Genomic DNA, 23,790 nt, shown 5'->3' on the forward strand with positions numbered 1-23,790 from the left:
TGGGCCAAAAAAATAGTCAGGCAAATTTCTAAATGGAAAGCAGATTCAAAATGTATCTGGGCCAAGGGATCTGGGTGCCTTTGTTCAAGAATCGCAGAAAGTCATGTGCAGGTACAAAATGTAACACGAAAGGCAAATGGAATGTTAGCGTCTAAGTTGAAAAGTAGATAAGTATTGTTGCTATTGTATAGGGTGTTGGTGAGACCTCATCTGGAGTACTGCATCCAGTTTTGGTCTTATTTGAGAAAGGATGTGGTGACTTTGGAGGCAGTTCAGAGGAGGTTCACCAGATTGATTCCAGGGATGAAGGGGTACGAGGAGAGATTAAACAGTTTGGGCTTATACTCGCTGAAGTTTAGAAGGATGAGAGGGGTCTGATCGAGGTACGCAAAATACTAAAAGGGATCGATATAGTAAATGTAGACCAAATGTTCCCCTTTATGGGGAAATCTCGAACACGAGGTCACAGATATAGGTTGAGAGGTGATAGATTTAAAACTGAGATGAGGAGCAACTACTTCTCGCAGAGGGTGGTAAATTTGTGGAACTCGCTGCCCCATAGTGCGGTGGAGTCCAAATCGTTAAATGGTTTCAAGAGGGAGATAGATATATTTCTGATAGAAAAATAGGTTAAAGGGATATGGGAAACAACTAGGGAGATGGCTCTGAGACCAGGAAGAGATTAGCCTTTATGTGATTGAATGGCGGAGTAGGCTCGAAGGGCTGAATTGCCTACTTCTGCGCCTAATTCCTATGAGCCCTTCAAGCCCCACCTCTTTCAGGTTCAGCCCCCTTGGCAGTACCAACCAGGTTGGCAGTTGGCAGGAGGGCACGAACCTTGGCCGATGGGAAGAAAGTGCGGGGCCCGGAGATCAGGGGCCTGGTGAAGTGAGCCTGGGAATCAAGGCCTAACAACCTGTATTTCAACTGCTGTTCCTTCACAAAGCTTAACCTTGTTGTTTGTTCCAATAAATCACTTAGTGAGTTAAGCAGCCTCTTCGTTGATAAATTGCGTTATTACACCTCAGATTAGCTTTAAATTTACCCCCTTCAAACATAGATTGAGTTTTTCTCTTCTAAAGTGAAATAGCTCATCCTACTATAAATTATTTAGTCGCTTTAGAGTCTAACAACAGCAGTCATATCACCTCTCAACCGTCTCTTTTTGAAGTGAGAACTGAGTTTTATGTTTCCATGGTCACAACACAGTGCATCCTTTGACTTACAATGAACAGCACAGTGCTAGTATAGATATGCATCGGTATAAAATGTGCAGTGTTAGGAAAACAAAGGTAGCTTTCAGGGATTTATATTTGCATAGGTAAATGTTAGAAATAAAGTATAGTTTTAAAGTATATTCCCACTGACAGCCCACCACGGAAGAGAGGCAACACGGTGGTAAGCACTGCTACCTCACAATGCCAGAGACCTGGGTTCGATTCCAACCTTGGGTGAGTGTGTGGAGTTTGCACATTCACTCCGTGTCTGTGTGGGTTTCCACCCGGGTGGTTTGGTTTCCCCGCACAGTCCAATCTGTGCAGGGTATGTGGATTGGGTATTTTAAATTGCCTCTAGGTGGGGTTACGGGGATAGGACGGAGGATTGGGCCCAAGTAGGGTGGTCTTTCAAAGGGTTGGTGCAGACTCGATGGGCCAATTGGCCTCCTTCTGTACTGTAGGGAATCTATGATTCTAAATAACTGAAGATGAGATCAAGTAGGCAGCAGTACCTAACATGGACATGCTTTTCTGAAGTCTGAAGGCTAGTCTGAAGTTCTAGCTTGGATGTAAATTAATGAAAACATTTTGGGACGCATATTACTGTCTTGCAGAGCAGGAACAGCAGTGTGTGTCACTGAAAAGTGCTGAGCAAAAGCACAATATTGCCCAATTTCAGTCATTTAGTTCATTTAAGGCAGCACTTTTTAAAGTAGCCTCACATTTTCCCTCTCCTTGAAGTAGTTATTACATGTCAGCACTAGGATTTGAGCAGGATTTTGGATAATACAAATGCAGCACATGAATAAGAAATTATCATTGTCATATTATAAAAAGTATCTGAAGCAAGGAAATTTAACATTGGCCATATTTTTGAGGTGATAATTTCAAGTACTCTATGTTTGAATATACATGGTTCAATGCACACAGCTATTCTAAACAGTCTTTCTTCTAAAGAAAATCAGAGGGCGCGAGGAAAGTGCCAATATTTAATTTTAATGAAAGGTCCAGACATACAAACTGCACATAATATTCTTGGAGAATAAAGGTTAATTAGTTTGGATAAATCGAATATTGAAATTCAATGATGCAGGTCAAAATCCAATACGAGGAATGGCCATAAATTCTATAATAATCTAGACTGCTGCTTTGTCACTGTTGTGAGTGTGCAATATTGGAAGGGATGTGGTTGTCGGCATTAAAATGAGGCTTTATCTGTGCCTGATTGTTCAGGTGGAGATTAAAGCATGTTAGGACTTGATCCTGGAAAGTGGGGTCCAGTACAAAGTCAATTCACTGAATGCCATCACAATCAGCACTTATACACTTTGACAAAATCGTGCGACTCCTCTTTCTCGCCAAGGCAAGCAATGAGTTAGGTTGGATCAAAATCTAGGTGGATACCTGACCGCATAACACTGAAGGCTCTTATTCTGAGATTCGGAATGGCGATTTAGGTGCAGCCTCAGGACAAGTGTCAGTTTCTCACCATCCCAGAAGATTCATTTCTAGTTTGTGATATTTCAAGTTACTAAGATGGTATGGATAAAGTAGCCGAATAAGTTACTGCTCGTCCAGTAACAGTGCAAAGGTTTAACAAAATTTTCGAGTGTCAAACCAAGCATTTTATGTTCCAACTTGCAATTATAGTTGAACGCTCAGTAAAATGTAATTAATTTATGTACAACATTGCGCTGGAATTAAAACCTAGTGCTTTAAATCTTTTTTTCTCCCCCTCTAAGTTGCAGCATACACGGGGGGAGAAAGATTTCAGTTATTATTTCTCGGTGTACAATTAATGCTTGCAAATTTCTAACTAAATAAAATGATCCAGGTTTTTAAAGAAGTGGTGATTCCAGACAATTGTTAGCAATTCTTGAGAATTGCTGATGGTTCTGCTGTGATACACTGGAAAATTATCAGTCTCTAAATGAAACACCTTGGGAATATTAAGATCATGTCCAAGACCAGCTGCGCCTTTCTAGTTAAATTACTTTTACAATGTAATCCTCAGATTATGCCTAAACCATTGAAGACAATCTTGACAATTGAAGTAATCTGTGTGTAAAATACATATTCTTCTCACTGCCAACAGCTACATACTGTGTTCACAGAATAATAATGCTGCCCAAGAGATTTTCGTCTTTTATTGAAACTATCACGTTCCTTGAAACAAAAGTACATTAGAGATTGGCCGAATAACCACTAAATTACAAATGTTTTTAATATTTTCAATGGTTGAGTCCATCCGATTCATCATTTTAAAAATAAACATCCATCTAGCTGAATGTTTGGGTGGCACGGTAGCACAATGGTTAGCACTGTTGCTTCACAGCTCCAGTGTCCCAGGTTCGATTCCCGGCTTGTGTCACTGTCTGTGTAGAGTCTGCACGTTCTCCCTAAGTCTGCATGGGTTGTCTCCGGGTGGTCCGGTTTCCTCCCACAGTCCAAAGATGTACAGGTTAGGTGGATTGGCTATGATACATTGCCCTTAGTGTCCAAAAAGTTTAGGTTGGATTACGGGGATAGGGTGGTGGTGTGCACTTAAGTGGGGCGAACTTTCAAAGGTCCGGTGCAGACTCGATGGGCCGAATGGCCCCCTTCTGCACTGTTAATTCTATGATTCTATAATGTCACCCTTAATTGGTCATGATACAAGGGGCGGGATTCTTCCCTACCCGGTGGGACGGGGGGTCCCGGCATAGGTGAGTGGCGCCAACCACTCCGGGGTCGGGCCTCCCCAAAGGTGCGGTATTCTCCGCACCTTTGGGGGCTAGCCGCGCGCCGAAGCGGTTGGCACCACGCCGACTGGCGCAAAAACCGGCGCCAGTGGCCTTTCAGGCCTGCCGCTGACATCACCACGGCGCATGCGCGCTGTGGGTTTCTCTTCCGCTTCCGCCATGGCGGAGGCCGTGGCGGCGGCGGAGGAGAAAGAGTGCCCCCACGGCACTGGCCCGGTCACCGATCGGTGGGCCCCGATCGCGGGCCTGGCCACCATGGGGGCAGCCCCCGGGGTCCGATTGCCCTTCGCCCCCCCCCCCCCCCCAGGACCCCGGGGGGCCCGGTCACGCCGCCGATCCCGCCGCCACCAGAGGTGGTTCAAACCTCGGTGGCGGGAGAGGCCTCCCAGCGGCGGGACTTCGGCCCATCACGGGCCGGAGAATCGCCGCAGGGGCCTCGCCGATCGGAGTGGCGTGCTTCCCGCCCCCGCCACTTTCCGGGTGGCGGAGAATCTCTGCCACGGAGGGGGCGGGATTTTCGGCGGCCCCAGGCGATTCTCCGACCCTGCTGGGGGTCGGATAATTTCGCCCATGATGTGTGTAGGGATTGCCCTAGGAGGAGAGACTAAGTAGACTAGGCTTATATCTGTAGTTAAGAATGATAGGTCATAGGGCAGCACGGTGGCACAGTGGTTATGGATAGAGAAATACAGCACAGAACAGGCCCTTCGGCCCACGATGTTGTGCCGAACTTTAGTCCTAGGTTAATCACAGAATTTTGGACACTAGGGGCAATTGATCATGGCTAATCCACCCAACCTGCACATGTTTGGACTGTGGGAGGAAACCGGAGTACCCGGAGGAAACCCACGCACACACGGGGAGGATGTGCAGACTCCACACAGACAGTGACCCAAGTCAAAATCGAACTTGGGACCCTGGAGCTGTGAAGCAATTGTGCTATCCACAATGCTACCATGCTGCCCTTAAGAAATTAATCTACACTCCATTATTCTCCCCTAATCCATGTACCTATCCAATAGCCGCTTGAAGGTCCTTAACGTTTCCGACTCAACTACTTCCACAGGCAGTGCATTCCATGCCCCCACTACTCTCTGGGTAAAGAACCTACCTCTGACATCCCATTGCTGCCTACGGCGCTGAGGACCCGGGTTCGAATCCCGGCCCTGGGTCACTGTCCGTGTGAAGTTTGCACAACCCAAAGATGTGCAGGATAGGTAGATTAGCCACTCTAAATTGCCCCTAAATTGGAAAAAATAATTGGGTATTCTAAATTTATATTAAAAAAAAGAATGATAGGTAATGAGTGGACAGCACAGTGGTGCAGTGGTTAGCACTGGGAGTACGGTGCTGAGGTCCCAGGTTCGAATCCCGGCCCTGGGTCACTGTCCGTGTGGAGTTTGCACATTCTCCCCATGTCTGCGTGGGTTTCACACCCACAACCCAAAGATGTGCAGGTTAGGTGGATTGACCATGCTAAATTGCCCCTTAATTGAAAAAAAATAATTGGGTACACTCTAAATTTATTTTAAAAAAAGAATGATAGGTAATGCAATTGAAGCATACAAGGTTCTTAAGGGACTTGACAGGGTAGATGCTGAGAAAATGTTTTCCCCAGCTGGGGGAATCTCGGGGTTAGAATCTCAGGGTAAAGGGGTTGACCATTTAAGATTAAGATGAAGTAAAATTTCTTCATTCACTAGGTTCCCAAACTGAGTGACTTGAGGATTCTCTGCCATCGAGTTGTTTAAGACAGAGGCTGATAGATTTTTGTGTACTACGAGAATTAATGGTTTGGGGGATAGTGTGGGAAGGAGAAGTTTGAGGTGAGAAGATCAGGATGATTTTACTGAATGGCGCAGAATGCTCAAATGGTCTACACCTACTCTTATTTCATATGTTCAGTGTTAAAGTAGCAATGTAGAGTTTCCCACTACGGTTTGAAAATGGGCGAACATTTTTGAAAACTCCAAAACGGCTGTTGAAACAGCAGCAGATCCGGCGATGCTATTGTAAGATCAGGCTATTTTGAGGATTGGAGAATAAGCAGGCCAACTTGAAAGATGAGTGCTACTGCCTTACCAAACACCAATTTCTCAGAATCACGCAGTCTTCCATTATTTGGATCCACACTACAGCTGGGCTTGTGGCCAACAGAGCACTTGCGAAGTTGATTTCGTTTTTAATGGACAAAAGGACCAGAATTTGATTCCCCAACACAGGTGAAAATTGCATTCAATAAAATTGAAACGTGCTTTCTATCAGCACCCTTACCCAAGAAGCTAAAAGGGTTACAATTCAGGTGCTAAAGATAATTAAGTACTCGATTGAATTGACAGAGACGTTATTTCCACAGCAGGTGCCCAGAAAAAGGAAACATAACTTTAACGTTAAGGCAGTATCTAAAAGTTCAGGGGTGATATCAGGAAGTACTTCTTCACTGAAAAGGTAGTGGAAATCTAGAAAGTTCTCTCTCGAAAGCTGTTGAAGCTAGGCCAATTGAAAACGTCAAATATGCAATAGCTTTTTGTTAAGTAAGGGTATGAAGGAACACAGTTCCAAGGCAGGTAAATTGAGTTGAGATACAGAGTGGCGGATTAGATAGTCAGATATACAAGTAAATTACTGTACAGTGCTTTGCATCAAGGTATAACACATTGTACAATACTTACTAATGTACTCCTGGTCCTGTGGTAAGGTTGGACAATCGGTAACCCCAGTGGTGTGATCCACTCGACTGAGCTTCCTGATTTTGAAATTAGTCGTGCACTTTCTGTCAACCAGTCCTAGAGATAAAATTGTTGCAAGTAAACATATGACGGAAACAACAATTCACCATGATCTTTGATACGACTTAACAAAAACGTAACTGCCCACCAATTGTGGAGTAATTATGGGGGAAAACAATATGCACTCATCGATGTGACTGTGGAGTCATAAATACAGCTCAAGGCTACAGAGATCTGAAATCCTTACCATCTGCATTTCAAAAGAGCAGAATCCATTTATAACAATTTATGAATCACGATTTTCTTAAACATAAAAATAACTTGCTACACAGATACATGGTAGGAAAGGCCAATTTTCTGGCTCGTGATACAAAAATGGCAGGTTCCACAGACAGGAAAGTGGCATACCAGTTTTCCTGAATTAAAACTATAAGCAAATACATTTTTGTCTGAGATTCTGCAGGTAGAATCTGGAATTAAATTGCTAAAGCATTAGTGATTTGAATTTTAGTATGATTTAAACATGCAAAAGCAATTAGAGGCATTTAAAGTATGTGCAGTTGAAGAAGCAAGACTGATTTTTTGGACATACAATAGGGACTATTTTGCATTTAAAGCGAGGTACCAAAACTGAGGCCTGAATTTTTGCAGATGAAGAGTGTGCACGAAAATGCCGGCAGAGGTCAAAGTCCCACCCCCAAACCCTGCCTCTGCCATTTCCTCAGGAGGGGAATGAGTGCAGGTTATAAATTGCACATCCATGGTTCACAGAGAAAGCTGCCTATATAAATCAGCAGCAGCCTCTGCTGGTCTGATTTTGGTGGGCATCTGAAACCCAAAGTGTGTTGATTAGACCTGATAGGAGCAGATGCAAACTTCCTGGATTTGTTTCAATAACCTGGGTCCCCTTTTGGAGAAGTATGGTAGCTTTCTAGATATGGTCCCGGCACAGATTTAGGAGACGGAAGGCACCCTTTGAGAAAGGTTTACTGTTCTTTGGGATTGTTAAAAGTAGTCATGACTGTGCAAAAAAAGTGCAGAGACTGAATGGAACTGGTAATGGATTTAACTCTGTTGGGCTTTAAAGTAAAAAAAATGCGTGGAGTTTAAAATAAATCAATGCCTGCTATTTCACTCTGTTGACATAAACCTGTGGGCCATAGGATTTGTGCTGAATGACTAATTTTGCAACCTAATATCACAGTGAAGTGCCTGTTAAGTGAGCAGTTTTATTGACAGTTTCAAGTGATTGTAGAATAGAAATGTTTGTTTTCATAGGAAATTATGTACTTATGTGAAATACTTGTTTTCATAAGAGATTAATGGAACGAATTTTAAAGTATTGGATGGTTTTTAATCAGAGTATTTTTTCAATATTGATGTCATCAATAGACATTATTTTATGGGAGTGTGGCTTGCCCATGATGGATAGTGGGTGAGTTGGCGTGGAGGAGTAAGGGTGGGAAGCATGGGTTGGCACTAAGTAGGTACAGGAACTATAAAGTGGAATAAGTGGGAGGCATGATTTTTCATAGGGCAGAGGGGTGGGTAGCAGGGTATAGAAGGTACAAGATTAGGTGGATTGGCCATGAAAATTGCTCCTTAGTGTCCAAAGATCTGTAGGTTATGTTGGGCGGGGGAGTGGGCCTAGGTAGAGTGCTCTTTCGGAGGATTGGTGCAAACTCGATGGGCCAAATGTCCTCCTTCTGCACTGTAGGGAGCCTTTCACAGGCCATGGGGGGTGGGATGGGGGGTGGTATGAGGTGTGTGGGTTGGCATAGGGCAAAATGTCAAGGAGGATTTAAGGAGCCATCAGGTTAGGTAGAAGTGTATAGGGTAGCATGGAGGCTTGACGGGCCATGGGGCGTGTAGGTTGGCATGAATAGGTATGGGGAGTACATCGGTGGGTGAGAAAGGAGGGCTGTTATTTTTCTTAATAATTTCACCAAAGTGCCAGAGCACAGAGGCGGGCCTTTTGCTAAGGCTGCCCCCACACCTGGCAGAATCCGTACTTGTCCCGAAGGCTGTTGGTTCGACTTCTAATTCAGCCTGTCCAATCTGCTGGAACAAAAATACGGCCTTCAGGGCTTCTTTTTAGCTGATTGAGTGGGCCAAACCGGAGGGGGAAAATATCCCATCTCTGCATTCCCAACTCTGGAGCAAAAATCCAGGTCGGAGAATTGCTAAACTACTTCACATTAAAATTGCAATTTTGATCTAATCATTTGAAAATTCAGCATTATTTCCAGGTTTCACATTACTCACCTTGCCCTTTAACATAAATAATTTTGACAACAAAATTTTGTAACATTTTCATTACAATTAAGTAAAGTCTGTTACATGTTACATGTCAATTTACACCTCTACTGGGCTACTTAAATGTGAGCCTACGTGTGACAATAAAAGAAGCTGATTTCCTTGGGGCAGTTAATGTTTATGTTACACAATACAATTGTTTTTAAAAAGTTTTTGTTCCAAATGGATTAGGTTGAAAGTGCACTGGTTAGTGTGCCGATGAGCCAGTTCTGACCTCTGGACTGAGCGGAATTAGCTACCACTGACCTCCAAGTTAGCAGAAAGTGAATATCAGGCTTCCAATTTGAATAGTAGTTGCAGCCTGTCCGATATCAGTAGCGACAGAGTTTGGTGACGACCGTGCTTATTTCATCATTTTGATTTGATAAAAGAGCTACATAAATATGCTAAGTTCAATATATTTATTGCACCTTCAAATGACAGGATCATAATGAGTTGAAGAAATTGGGCATGAATGTCAGATATTCATTAATGGACCAAAAAGGGACTCGGCAATCCTTTAAAGAGTTATTATAAGGAACACAAATAAACAGAAAATGCTGGAAATACTCAGCAGCTTTCATTCTGGATGACATTTTATTCCAACACTTAAATGTTATCTTTTTCTTGTTAAACGGTTTCAATTGATATCAAAATATTTTCCGTCTTTTCACTAAGAAACTGGCCATGATGTTCTTCGCATGTGTCTATTATGATAATTGGCGAAACACACCTCATTCCTCCCACTTACTCTGCAGGTATAACTGGCCTTACTCCAGTGGCAGATTTGGAGATAAGTATACACTCGTGGTTCTATGATATTGTCAATACATTGAATGTTGAGTTGCTTGTGAAAATATACAAATGTTTTTATTTACATTATTTTAAAGCAGTTCAGCTTATGTTGCAATTATGGCTAAACTACATGAGTAAATCAAAAAAATTGGCTGACTGGCAAATCTTCTCTTTTGATCACCATGATACTTCAAGACAAAAAACTATAAATCAGGAAGAGCAAACAAAGGAAGCAAAGGTTGTTCAAATGAAAATGTAAGAGGATACTAACCACCAGCAATCTGTTCATTGATCCAAGGATCATAAAACACTCAAAGCAAGAATTAGACAGTGCAGGCTTATTTCAAAATAGCTTAAAGGAGATACAAACTTTAACCTACTCAGAAACCTAGCTAACTTTAAGCCACAGTACCATGAATAGGTCTGGATAGGGATCAATCACAATTCCTAGATGTTTTTGTGTGCACGTTTCTGGGTGTAGGACTGCATATTTTGCAGTACATGCAGTCTAAAGTTGAATGTATTGAAACAATAAATAGATGTAATAATTGTTCGACACATCACTGTCACTACCGTTTTCATTGGTTATTAAAAATAATAAAGATTATATCCAACATTTCATCACACACCCGTTGGCTATTGTAAATTCATGAAAAGCTGTATACTTCCTTTAACTCCCCTTCCCCTCTTGAATTGCAACAAAAAAAAAAGAACACATTCATTATGATGTCTTCCATATAGACATCGATTCTCCAGTATTTCGTGAAATTACCTGAATTCCTCTGGTGCCAGTAAACATCTCTTTCAAGCTGCTGAAAACCTGCTGCACCAAGTAATGAGAAGCATCCCACACATAGTCCTGAAAATTAAATAAAGTTAAACAGTTATATTTAATTTCCTAATTTCATTAAGGTTGGTGCATACATCAAAATATTCCCATTCGGCATGTGAAGTGCACATCGACAGCACGTCAGTCCAGAGGCGATGTAAAGCTGCATGACCTGTTCAGCACTTAGTGGGCTTCCTGTAACGAATCAACAGAAACTCACTCTGTTTTCATAGAATCCCTATGGTGCAAAAGGCGACCATTTGGCCCATCGATTCTGTCCTGGTCCTTGGAAAGAGTATCCTAGCTAGGCCCACACCCCCACTCAATCGTAACCACGCCTTAATTTTTGGATACCAAGGGGCAATTTAGCATAGCCAATCCACCTAACCTGCACATCTTTGGACTAGGAGGAAACCCACGCAGACATGGGGAGAATGTGCAAACTCCACACAGACAAGGCTGGAATTGAACCCAGATCCCTGACGCTATGAGGCAACAATGCTAACCACTGTGCCACAGTGTCATCCCTTGAATTTGAAAATAAAATATCAATAAAAACATCATTTAAATGTTAGCTAATATAATTTTATTTATCCATTGTAGCTGTTCTTGGCAAACATAAAATGGCATTTTTTTTAACTGACTTTGTACATTAAAAGCTGATTGTAGAATCAAAGCATGTGTTGTCAAGCATTATCTTCAACATAATTTTACCTCTTTTTAAATGGAAAATTAATTATGTGTAAACAATGAGAACAGTTTGTGCTACATAGATTTATAAACGTTAACTAATTATTTTTCTGCAGCAGTTTATTATTTTAATAGGATTCCTCACCAAAAGATTGCTTCATGAGGTCAAAGATTCATAGAATTTACAGTGCAGAAGGAGGCCATTCGGCCCATCAAGTCTGCACCGGCCCTGGGAAAGAGCACCCTACCCTCATGCCCCCATCCTCTCCCCGTAACCCCATCTAACCCATTTTGAGGTCATTAAGAGCAATTTAGCATGGCCAATCCACCTAGCCGGCATACCTTTGCACTGTGGGAGGAAACCCACGCAGACTCAGGAAGAACGTGAAGACTCCGCGCAGACAGTGACCCAAGCCGGGAATCGAACCTGGGACCCTGGAGCAGTGAAGCAACTGTGCTAACCACTGTGCTGCCGTGCCGCCCACGTATGAACGACAGATACATCACCAGTTTCCTCCAGAGGACTTTACAAGGAAAAATGGTACATTGAAAAACACAAGAGCTTTTCTAAGTTTCACTTGCATATTTTCTTGACTCATTTCGATTTTGTATTGCTGAAAAAAGCATCCAGTCAAAGCTTTTTGTTCTATACTCATCAGGACCGATGCAGGAATGTAAATTTGATGAGGACTGTATTACGAGTTTAGAAGAATGAGAGGGGATCTCATTGTAATGTATACAAATCTGACAGGGTTGGACAGACTGGTTACCGGGATGTTGTTTCTTCTGGCTGGGGGTGGTTTAGAATACGGGGTCACGTCTCAGGATACAGGGTGGGCCATTTAGGACTGACATAAGGAGAAACATCTTCACTCATCTGGTGATGAACCTGTGGAATTCTCTACCACAGAAGGCTGCAGAGGCCAAGTCACTGAATATATTTAAGAAGGAAACAGATAGATTTCTAGACTCTAAACTTTAGAGTCTAAAGGCATTAAAGGGTATGGGAAGAATGCTAGTGTATGGCATTGAGATAGGGAAACAGCCATGATCATGCTGAATGGCAGAGCAGGCTCAAAGGGCCAAAAGATCTAATCCCGAACCTATTTTCTATGTTTCAATTGGAACAATAATTTATACCTCTTGAGAAATGTGGGGGCAACTGGTAAATCTTAAATTACTTGTTAGTGTAATTCCGAGCACACTCAGGATTGTTCAGCAAGTGCTGCCAATCTCTGAATCACATCTAACATTAGCTGTTATGTTATTATTTTTGGTTCTGACCTATATTCTTATGAATTTAGCAATTCACACAGTCAATTCAGCTTTAATGACATTCTGTATGGCCAAATAGATGGTGCTGCCACGGTTTGCTCTCTAAGGTCAGCTCTTGCTAGCATTTTTGCCAGTTTCCACAAAAGAGTTTTCAATAGTGACCCTTAACCTCCAACTCCTTTTCTATTTCCGATATGTAGACAGTAGGTTTGCTTAATATCTTTTTCTTTGTTCTTAAATAGGATGTGGGTGTTGCTGGCCAGGTCAGCAATCGTTGTGCATCCCTAAGTGTCCTTGAACTGAATAATTTGCTACATTTCAGAGGGCAATCAAGAGTCCAGTGGGGCTGGAGTCAAAAGTAGTCCAGACCAGGTGAAATTGGCAGATTCCTTTCGCTAAAGAACAGCAGTGAACCAGATGGGTTTTTACAACAATTGACGATGACCATTAGTGAGACTAATTTTATATTCCAGATTTATTAAATTCCATCTGCTCCAGCAGTGAGATTTAAACCTATGTCCTCCAGAGCATTGACTTGGGCTTTTGGATAACTAGTCCAGTAAAATTATTACCACGGTAGCCTATTTGAATCTGCAGATAATACTGGCAAAACTCAACAGAGCTGGATTCTTCAGAGCTCTGAAGTAGAGGCACAGAGACTTGAAACATTAACTCTGTTTTTCTCTCCACAGATGCTGTCAGACCTATTTTTCTGTTTTTATTTCAGATTTCCAGCATCCGCAGTATTTTGCTTTTGTTTGAACCTGCAGCTGAATGTAAGAATTTCCTTGCACACCTTAACATGTTCCTTCCTGAGCTCAAATTCACTTCTGAAATGGAACAGTTTAACAAGCTCCATTTCTTTGATGCGCTCATTGCGAAATCCACTAGTGGGTTCTCTACTGCAAGGCTACCTCCACTGGTCAATATACATGCTGGGATTCCTATATTTCGAAGTGCAAGATTGGTCGCATCAGCAAAACAGGGCCCAAATCAATTGCTCACTCGTGCAAGTTTGATATTGAAATAGGGCACATCAAAGCTATCCTGTAGGATAATGGCTACCATGATCATTGTTCGCTGTGTATCACACATACTTACGAATGATCCCAAGGCAGTTATTTTTTGACCCACGAAGTGTCCAGTTTACCTCCAATTACACCAGAAGGGTAAAGCACCGTAAAAGTTTGGACAAGAGGTGAAGTCTGCTCCACTTCAAAGGTGAATCAGAACATGTGGAGCGCATTAGGGTGTGTAAGGAAATTCTTATTTATAGCTGCAGATTCAAGTAGGCTGGCACACTGGTAATGTTATTGGACTAGTTAAACTAAAGGCCTGAGCTAATGCTTCGGGGGCATGGGTTCAAATCCCATTACGGCAGCTGGTGGAATTTAAAAATCTGGAATATAAAATTAGTCTCACTGCGATGACGGGTGCAAAGGTCGTATGTCCCAAAGGCTGGTGGATCATATCAAATATAGCTGTTCGTTTGGCTGTTCGTGACAGGTAAGTTCATGCATGGGTTTCCTCCTGGTGCTCCGGTTTCCTCCCACAACTCCCGAAAAACGTGCTTGTTAGATGAATTGGACATTCTGAATTCTCCTTCGGTGTACCCGAACAGGCCCCGGAGTGTGGCCACTAGGGGATTTTCACAGTAACTTACTTGCAGTGTTAATGTAAGCCTACTTGTGGCACGAATAGAGATGATTATTATTAATACTTGTGTGGCCATTACAACTGAGTATGAGGACATCCTTAAGCAATGTAATTTAGTAAGCTTTTATTCCTATATACAAGTTCATAGCTGGTTCAGATTAAAGTGTCTGGAGAAATGCAAACATTGCCCTAAAGCCTATTATCTTGAGGATTATGATTATATGTTGCGACAAGATGTTTGGTCTGTTACAAATTGTCAAATTCGAGGAATAAGCTAAGCTGTTCAACTGTGCTGTCGACACAACTCAGTCGATTGAAAGTGAATAAGGCTAACTGACGAGTGGGGGGTGAAATAAAAAATTCCTGAGTTGGCCACTTGACAAATATTGAATTCATTAAAATTTCCAGAAGCAGGGTTGCTGATGCACACGTTTAAATTATTTTCAGATCAGTTACATTTTATCGCAGCTCAATGCAAGTCAGTAGATTTTGGAATATATCAAAACAAACAGTAACTGAATTATTTTTAACAGTCCATAACCACAATGTTTAATGAATTAAATGGTTACTTCTGTGTCTAGATCTTGTAGTTAATCCATGCTGGTTCATTCACCATCCTGTTGCAGTTACCAATTCAACTGACCTGATTATTTTCTCAGTTGTTTTCACAAAATAAAATAAGGCTCTGTAAAAGTTTGACTTTGATACCAAGGCGAAAAGCAGGTAACGTCTGAAATTAGATCCTTTGTGCTTCAGTAATTATTGGTTCAACACTGAGTCATATGAGACATGGGTGTAAACTTTAACGTTTATTTCCCTTTCAGATGCCAACTAACCTGCTTAACATTTCCAGAATTTGAAGTTTTAGTATCTGAATATATAGCATTCTTGTTTTTCCTTTTCATTCCAGTGCCAAATCTTAGCAGCATCTTAAAATCAGAGTGAGAAGGTAAAGCAAGACTATATCCTGTTTATGCGATGCTCTCAGTGTGAATTGGAATACTTCCAAGTTGCAGCATATTAGTGTATAATTGGCATCAAAATAGAAAAACAAAAAGCTTGATGAGCAGATTCTCCCATTGCAAAACTGTTTGTCTGGAACATCTGTTTCAGTTGGACTAAACTAGACTTGTCCAAGGCACCCTAATCCTGGAAGATATTGGAATTATTTCTGAATCTTTACTCACGAGCGCAAAACCACTACATTTTCTGGTACCTTTGGAAATTCTTCAACTTCTTTCAATCTTTTTTCAATCTGGAGACGCCCACCAAATCGTGTCACACCATATACCACAGTCATCACCGTCTGTTTCACAACTTTACGATTAATGAAGCCTTCCAAGATTTGAGCAATTTTTACACCTTTTTCAGCATCGCGTTTTCTAAATTCCTCAACCTGAGGGGAAAACACAAAGGAATTGCATAATAAGCCGAAAGAAATAATTCAACAGAAAAGTACTGGCCTAAACAATCAATATATGTTACTGTCTCTTCCACTGTAATGTACAGATACTTAACTTGATTAACTGATGTAGCCTGACATTCTTTGTGGTATTTCTTACTACAATTTTGAGAATTACAGTAAAGCTAGAATTTAAAAATGAATTCAATTCTTTATTAGTTTTAAAATTCATATGCTCCAATTGTTGTTTATAAAAAATCTCACAATTGTAATGGTTTCAATATGATATTTCCTCGCTTTTGCATATACTTCCTACTGATGGAGAACACTACTTCAAAACACATTGGTTATAGTGAACCTTTCCTGTGCTCCTACAACCAGCGTTAAACAAGGACCAAGAGCAGTGCTTTTCAAACTTTTTTCCCTCGGATCCACGTTTACCAACTGGCCGGACTTCGGGGCCCACATGCCAGCCGCCCTTTGGGGCCCATGCGCCAGCCGGCCTTTGGGTCCCACATGTCAGCCTTTGGGACCCACATGCCAGCCAGCCTTCAGGGCCCACGCGCCAGCCGGCCTTCGGGACCACGTGCCAGCCGGCCTTCGGGACCCACGCGCCAGCCAGCCTTCGGGTCCCACATGCCAGCCGGCCTTCGGGACCCACGCACCAGCCAGCCTTCGGGTCCCACATGCCAGCCGGCCTTCGGGTCCCACATGTCAGCCTTTGGGACCCACATGCCAGCCGGCATTCGGGACCCACGCGCCAATCGGCCTTCGGGACCCACATGTCAGCCTTTGGGACCCACGCGCCAGCTGGGCTTCGGGACCCACGCGCCAGTCGGCCTTCGGGACCCACATGTCAGCCTTTGGGACCCACGCGCCAGCTGGCCTTCGGGTCCCACATGTCAGCCTTTGGGACCCACGCGCCAGCCAGCCTTCGGGACCCACGCGCCAGCCGGCCTTCGGGACCCACGTGCCAGCCGGCCTTCGGGGCCCACATGCCAGCCGGCCTTCGGGACCGACGTGCCAGCTGGCCTTCGGGGCCCACATGCCAGCTGGCTTTCGGGACCCACACGCCAGCCGGCCTTCGGGACCCACACGCCAGCTGGCTTTCGGGACCCACACGCCAGGCGGCCTTCGGGACCCACGCGCCAGCCATGGGACCCATGTGCTGGACGATTTTTGGGCCCCACACACCGGCTGATATTTGGGGTCCACACACCGGCCGACTTTCCAGGGCTCACACGCCGGCCGACCTTTGGGACCCACGCACCAGCCGACCTTCGGGGCCCATGCTATGGACAGACATTACTGGGAGAGTGCCATATGTGGTTCTTATAAATAGAATAGCCATAAATCTCAAGATAGTGACATAGAAATCTTGATTTATAGTTGGCTTAAATGCAATTTAGTCACTTGATGAAAGTTTATTCAACTTCAATGTATACTATTGGGCAGCACTAAAACTTCCCACAGACAACTGACGAACTAACCGTTCTGGATATCATTAATCAGCAGGGGCAGCAGGGTAGCATGGTGGTTAGCATAAATGCTTCACAGCTCCAGGGTCCCAGGTTCGATTCCCGGCTGGGTCACTGTCTGTGTGGAGTCTGCACGTCCTCCCCCTGTGTGCGTGGGTTTCCTCCGGGTGCTCCGGTTTCCTCCCACAGTCCAAAGATGTGCAGGTTAGGTGGATTGGCCATGCTAAATTGCCCGTAGTGTCCTAAAAATTAAGGTTAAGGGGGGGTTGTTGGGTTACGGGTATAGGGTGGATACGTGGGTTTGAGTAGGGTGATCATGGCTCGGCACAACATTGAGGGCCGAAGGGCCTGTTCTGTGCTGTACTGTTCTATGTTCTATTAGAAACAAGTTCATCAAAATTGATGAATGCTGACAACACTAAAACTTCCCACAGACAACTGACGAACTAACCGTTCTGGATATCATTAATCAGACAGAATGGACATTGGACAAACTTTTCTCAGGTATGAATTATTTGCTCAAATATTCCACTGTAGCATCGTGATGTGTTCATGATTTCCCAACCAGAAGATATGCTATTGCAGTCACTTCATGGAGAGCGGGTCATTGTTTGCAGGAGCTTTCCCTATTCCACGACACATCAGTAATTTGCATTTATACATCAGTTCATAAGTGTTCGTTCGAAGTTCTACTTGTCTGAAAGCAAGAAAGATAACTAATACTACACTTTAAAATCTTGATTGAATTACTGACCCAGGACTTTAGATTTCCTGGAGATGGGTGGACAACGTGAAAAAGTAACAGATACTGCCTTTCCCAACTTTTACTTACTCCACAGACACATAAAGGACAGAAAACTGCACCCTCAATGTTAGTTCTTTTGTTTTGCAGATATTTTGGGAATCAGCATATTATTCACCTCTCATTTATTTCCGATTTCCAATTCCTTTTTATTTACTCCTAAATAACATTTTGATGGAAGCTCTGGTCAATAGCTGTCCAACAAGCTGTGGGTCTGCAGCTCGTCAGATTCCAGACAGCAGGAGATCATACACAAAGCGTCTTGGAGGGTGCTACAGACTCTCCTTAACAACACGTGGAAGAGCAGAAGGTCTGTAGCTCTCAGCTTGCCTCATGGCGTTAAAGTAATATGCCAATTAAATGCAGTGGACTCCCAGTGCCAGGTAAGAACTGAATTGACATTGTAGACGGGGTTTTCCCTGCAGGCTCAGAATGATGCCATTGGGAAACGTTGCACTAGCGGTTGATGGGAATACCACAACCCTTCTGACACCCACCCACGGGTCACGACCCACACTTTGAAAAACCCTGATCTAGAGTACTACTAGAATAAATCATTGCACAAACTATGTAACACTTCCAATAACTCAATTACATGTGATTTTGTAAAACGTGAGCTGGATCCTGAAAGTTAACATTATTAACATTAATCACAATCTATTAACATTGCTGGTTGGGTAGAGTACTGCCATCTCACCCACTCGGAGACCTGCACTGTGAATGCTTCTAGTTCATCCAACTCTTCACTTACCTGCTGTGCTACTCCACTATAAACATCCTGCGGTACCTCACAGGGCATTAGGTTCACAGACGTTGCACCGATCACATCACGTCCAAGAGCAGCATAGTGTTGCAAACCATTACAAGATCCATCCTGTTAAATGATAAAGTATTTGTGATTTGATTGATGTTGGATTTACACAACACGCTTTACAGTGTTAAAAAATACTGCTTGCTAATGAACCAACGATGCATTATATAGATTACACTCAATAGCTCAAAATATTTTTGTTTTGGCATTCAGTTGACATATTTTTTAGCCAATGTGGGAGATAAAAGAAAGTGAAACATTTCACCAATGCTAATTAGAGTTATCTTACTGAACTAACATGACATTTTAGGCCACTTTTTTTAAGAAATAGAATATCTCTGAGTAAACACACATTAGGGTTTAGAGTAATTTTGTCTTTCTAGAATTATCTTTGTGGAAAAATAGTGCAAACATTTTACCCGCCTTAATCACCATTAGTGCCTGACTGGTTGTCTAATGCAGGTCTATCCAAATAATTCTGCTTATTGTTGGGCTAACTGCAACACCACATCATTATCATATTTTCCCATAAGAAACTGTTTTCCCCTTTATTTCTGTATGTTTTCTTTTATGTACATACACAAGTGCAAACACATCTATAACAATGCTGCTTCGAAGTTTATCTGGTAAATTTCAAAGTCTAGATACAACAAGCAAGATTCAATATTTTCCCATTGCACTTAACTTGAGTGACAGAGAACTTTAATTCAGCACAAAATATGATTGCACAGGAGATGCACGTTAGATATACTATTTGAATTAAATTATGAATGAATCAATCATGATGCTCACGGTAAATCAGATAATTCAGTGTTTATTACAATGTAATGGAGGGTTCATATATATTTTATATATATATATTCCTTTAACTTTGCATTTAATTTGTCTCCTGCCATTTTTGAAGCTGAGAATAAAAAACAAAGTTTTATACAAGAGGCATCAATTGGGGGTAGAGACCTGTATTTAGCAGCAGTGGGAGGAGTCCAGTGCTTTGCAGTTGGTGGAAAATCCTGGGCCTTGAGAGTACTGGGGGATAGCCTGTGTCTTTGACAGCACCAGAAAGGGTCCTCCAGATTGGTCAAAATGGAGTGCTGGTGCCTGGAATTTCAAATTAGCACGAGGAAAAGTATTTGTCATCGTTTTTCCATCTCTGTCTCCCAGCAGTTAACAGAATGCCTACATTTTCTGTCAACATGACATTCCAAGATGATTACGACCCTGACAATTCAAACAAACATAATTTACAAGGAAAGACAACCTTCCTCTCAGCTTACCACACTTTGTAAATAATATATGGAATGTAAAAGAAGAGTTAAATAGGCGTTTGATTAAATATAAACAACTGTGCCTTTTTTTCCCCTTTTACGAACACTGACCAAGATTGTACAGTCAGCAGTGAACAAATTGCACTCGCCTTGCGGGGCAATTACATACGTGCTTTTGCACCGTGACTTGCAGTAATTTGGGAGTCAAAGCAGTCAGGCACCCTCTGCAGGGGAATCATAGACCTGTATAAAGAGGGAAAGCAATTCTATCTGCTCAACCAATCAGACAGATAGAATTGTCACAGAGACGCACAGAGTTTATACCAAAAAATGTAGTGGCAGCATGGTGGCGCAGTGTTTAGCACTGCTGCCTCATGGGACCGAGGTCACAGGTTCAATCTCGGGCCTGGATAACTGACCACAACCCAAAGATGTGCAGGGTAGGTGGATTGGCCATGCTAAATTTCCACTTAATTAGAAAATAAAATGAATTGGGTACTCTAAATTTATTTTAAAAAACAGGAAATGTAAGTTAGTATGTTTAATCCAAAGCTAAGTCACATATACAAAAAGAATGAAAAAGAGTGAAAGGAAAATGAGATTAAGATAGGGGTAAAATATATATACTACAAAAGGTTGTTCTTTATATCTCCAACAAGTATTACATTTTTAAAGTAAATTTTCAGTGCCACAGGGATTGCTTGGCAGTTAAGATATATCACACCATTAATAATTCCCTTCCCTTAGATAAATAAGCTCTAACATTTTCTATGTTTAGTGGGTATCTAATGGTTAAGTGCAGCAAATTTATACCCTTGGTGTTTGAATGCTGAATATCTCACCAAGACACTGTTAAGAGTGAAGCTTCTGGAGGAGCTGCACATCTTAGACAGCAACTTCCTGATTTCTGTGTTTAACTGTACATGTGTAGACACAAAAGGTTGCTGCTGTGTTGTTTAACTCTTAGCAACAGTGAGCTCTAACACATTCACTGTTATTTCCACTGAAAACTCCTGGTCATTATCATATTATTATTTCAAAAATGTATCTGAATGACATATTTGAAGCTCGTCTTCTCACTTTTCTTCAAATAATTTTGACAAATTGCTAGAAACTAAAGCAAATATTCCAGCAGTTCAGCTATTTATTACTAATGATGCAACTGGAATGTTGTATACAATGCATAGAGTCAAGACTGCAAAACCCAGAATCAGCTATCAATGCTACACTCTAGAACAAATATTGTATCCTAATCCAGGCTTTCGGGAGAGGTTAGAGCTGTCAAGTTAGGGCAGCACGGTGGCCTAGTGGTTAGCACAACCGCCTCACGGCGCTGAGGTCCCAGGTTCGATCCCGGCTCTGGGTCACTGTCCGTGTGGAGTTTGCACATTCTCCCCGTGTCTGCGTGGGTTTCGCCCCCACAACCCAAAAATGTGCAGAGTAGGTGGATTGGCCATGACAAATTGCCCCTTAATTGGAAAAAATAATTGGCTAATCTAAATTTATAAAAAAAAAGAGCTGTCAAGTTAAATCCCAATAAAGGCATTGAAATAAATCAAAGAAAGCATAATAGATAAAAGTAAACATGTTGTCGTGGAATATATCATTTTGAAAATTGATTTTGTTACATCCATATTTAGGAGATTAGCAAATTCAGTTACAAACAAACAAATGCGAATTGATTTTTTTTTCCCCCCTCAGAAAACCTTTCAATTTGTAGGAAGCTGTTGAGCCAACTGCAGGCCAAGACTTTTAATCAGATTGTGCTTTTCCATCACAGATATGAATGTAGGGTATTATAACGGGAATATTTGACACACAACGTGGGGGAAAAGCAAATTACTCACAAACATCAAATTAAAAATCGGACTGGTGTGCAGAAACTTAATAAACCTTTCCTTACCCATTGCAGGTAATTAAACAAATTATCACCCCAATTACCTAATTGCACTAGAATACATAAAATGGAACATTAGTTCCTCCCTTTTAATAGAAAGAAATGTCTAAAATGTTGACTTTAAATCTTTCCTATTTGCGTTTTGGCACATATCCAAGCCTGACTTTTCAGAGAGGCATGCCATGCCTTGCCTTGGTGTTTGAAATTGTGTGGGCCGAGAGGCTTTTAAAAACCAGAACATGGACATCAAGGAAGTTGCAAAGTTTGAGTTCATGATCTGGGTGGTAGAACACCATATAGAGACTGTGCTTTGAAGTCACCCATAGAAAAGTTACAACATGGAAACATTCTTCTGAGCTGATGTCAGAATTCACCCTCAATGTGAACTAGTCCCAACTATACTTGTACCCGTCCTTAGACATAGAACAGTACAGCACAGAACAGGCCCTTCGGCCCTCGATGTTGTGCCGAGCCATGATCACCCTACTCAAACCCACGTATCCACCCTTAACCGTAACCCAACAACCCCCCACTTAACCTTACTTTTTTTAGGACACTACGGGCAATTTAGCATGGCCAATCCACCTAACCCGCACATCTTTGGACTGTGGGAGGAAACCGGAACACCCGGAGGAAACCCACGCACACACAGGGAGGACGTGCAGACTCCGCACAGACAGTGACCCAGCCGGGAATCGAACCTGGGACCCTGGAGCTGTGAAGCATTTATGCTAACCACCATGCTACCGTGCTGCCCCTACCGTGCTGCCCCGTCCTGTTCCCATTGCTCTTCATCTCTATTCAGATTTCTAAAATCAATACTGTTTGTATCTCCCGGATTCCTACAATACAAACCAGAATTGAGAACTGGCACTATTGTAAATATCTCAATTACATTTCAGAAAATGTGCTGAATATTCAGTACATTTCAGGTTAAGCATTTTGCTTTATTCATGTTATTAAGATTTTCAGAAAAACATTAAACCTGCAAAGATTATCCTACATTTTCATACAAAAACATCTGAGCCAATTATCCCTACCTTATATGTAATTTTTGTTCAAGTTTTAATATTATGGCACTAATTTTGAAAACTGAAAGAACACAGCACTCAAAAAGGCCACATGCCTATTTATCTTTTAAAAAGATTAGAACTTAGACCTTTGTTGATATCTGTTGGAGGTATTGCAAGGTGATTAGGTTGCTCTGCAATACATAATTAACAATATATGCTATCTTATTTGTGAAGACAGTATATGACTCATTCTATCTGTTGCCGAGCTTTAGATTTAATAAGGTCATGATTTCCAACCGTTCCTAAGGAATTACAACAGAATTTTTTTTAAATCACCATCTTCATTTTCAAACATGCAAGCAGTACACTTCCCAGTGTTTACTTTTCTAAATGGAATTTCATATCCCGAACAGACTACCTGGTACTGAAGATAGCCTACTCACCAATTTAAATACCACTATACTAATACTGCTATTAATCAATTAAATAAAATCATCTTTGTCCTTTCACTGCAAATTAGATTTTAAAAAAACATTTGAACTCGTTGCATGTCAACTGTCAGTAAATGAATGGAGTAAAAGTAAAACTGGATATTTGGGGGCAGTTTGTCGGCCTGTCCAAAACCTGTTTGAGGCCAGCAACGAGGAGCAAGTTAAGAATAAAAGAACAGGATAGATGAGGTAACCCCACACTCCCTGATAATAAAAGCAAAACATAGCTGAGGGGAGGAGGGGGGGGGGGGGGGGGGGGGGGGGGGGAAGGGTAAGCAATGTGTTTCTCAGTTTTCTATACAAGGTCTATTAATCATGATTATTAGTATTTCTACATAGTTGAAGATATTAAATGATGCATTTAAAATTGTTCACAGAACAGCACATTCCATATTAAACAAAAG

At 42.0% G+C, this 23,790-nt stretch overlaps 1 protein-coding gene across 1 annotated transcript in view; it reads right to left on the reverse strand.

Annotated features, from left to right (window-relative positions):
• The window catches only part of polrmt (polymerase (RNA) mitochondrial (DNA directed)), a 104,049-nt gene that overhangs the window by 30,747 nt on the left and 49,512 nt on the right, over nucleotides 1-23,790 (reverse strand). The window contains 4 exon segments of the mRNA XM_038777044.1: nucleotides 6,631-6,744; nucleotides 10,550-10,636; nucleotides 15,444-15,623; nucleotides 18,661-18,783. Coding sequence (XP_038632972.1) covers nucleotides 6,631-6,744; nucleotides 10,550-10,636; nucleotides 15,444-15,623; nucleotides 18,661-18,783 — 504 coding nt within the window.

The sequence above is a fragment of the Scyliorhinus canicula genome, chromosome 18 (assembly GCF_902713615.1).
Source record: "Scyliorhinus canicula chromosome 18, sScyCan1.1, whole genome shotgun sequence".
In the NCBI taxonomy this organism is placed as follows: domain Eukaryota; kingdom Metazoa; phylum Chordata; class Chondrichthyes; order Carcharhiniformes; family Scyliorhinidae; genus Scyliorhinus; species Scyliorhinus canicula.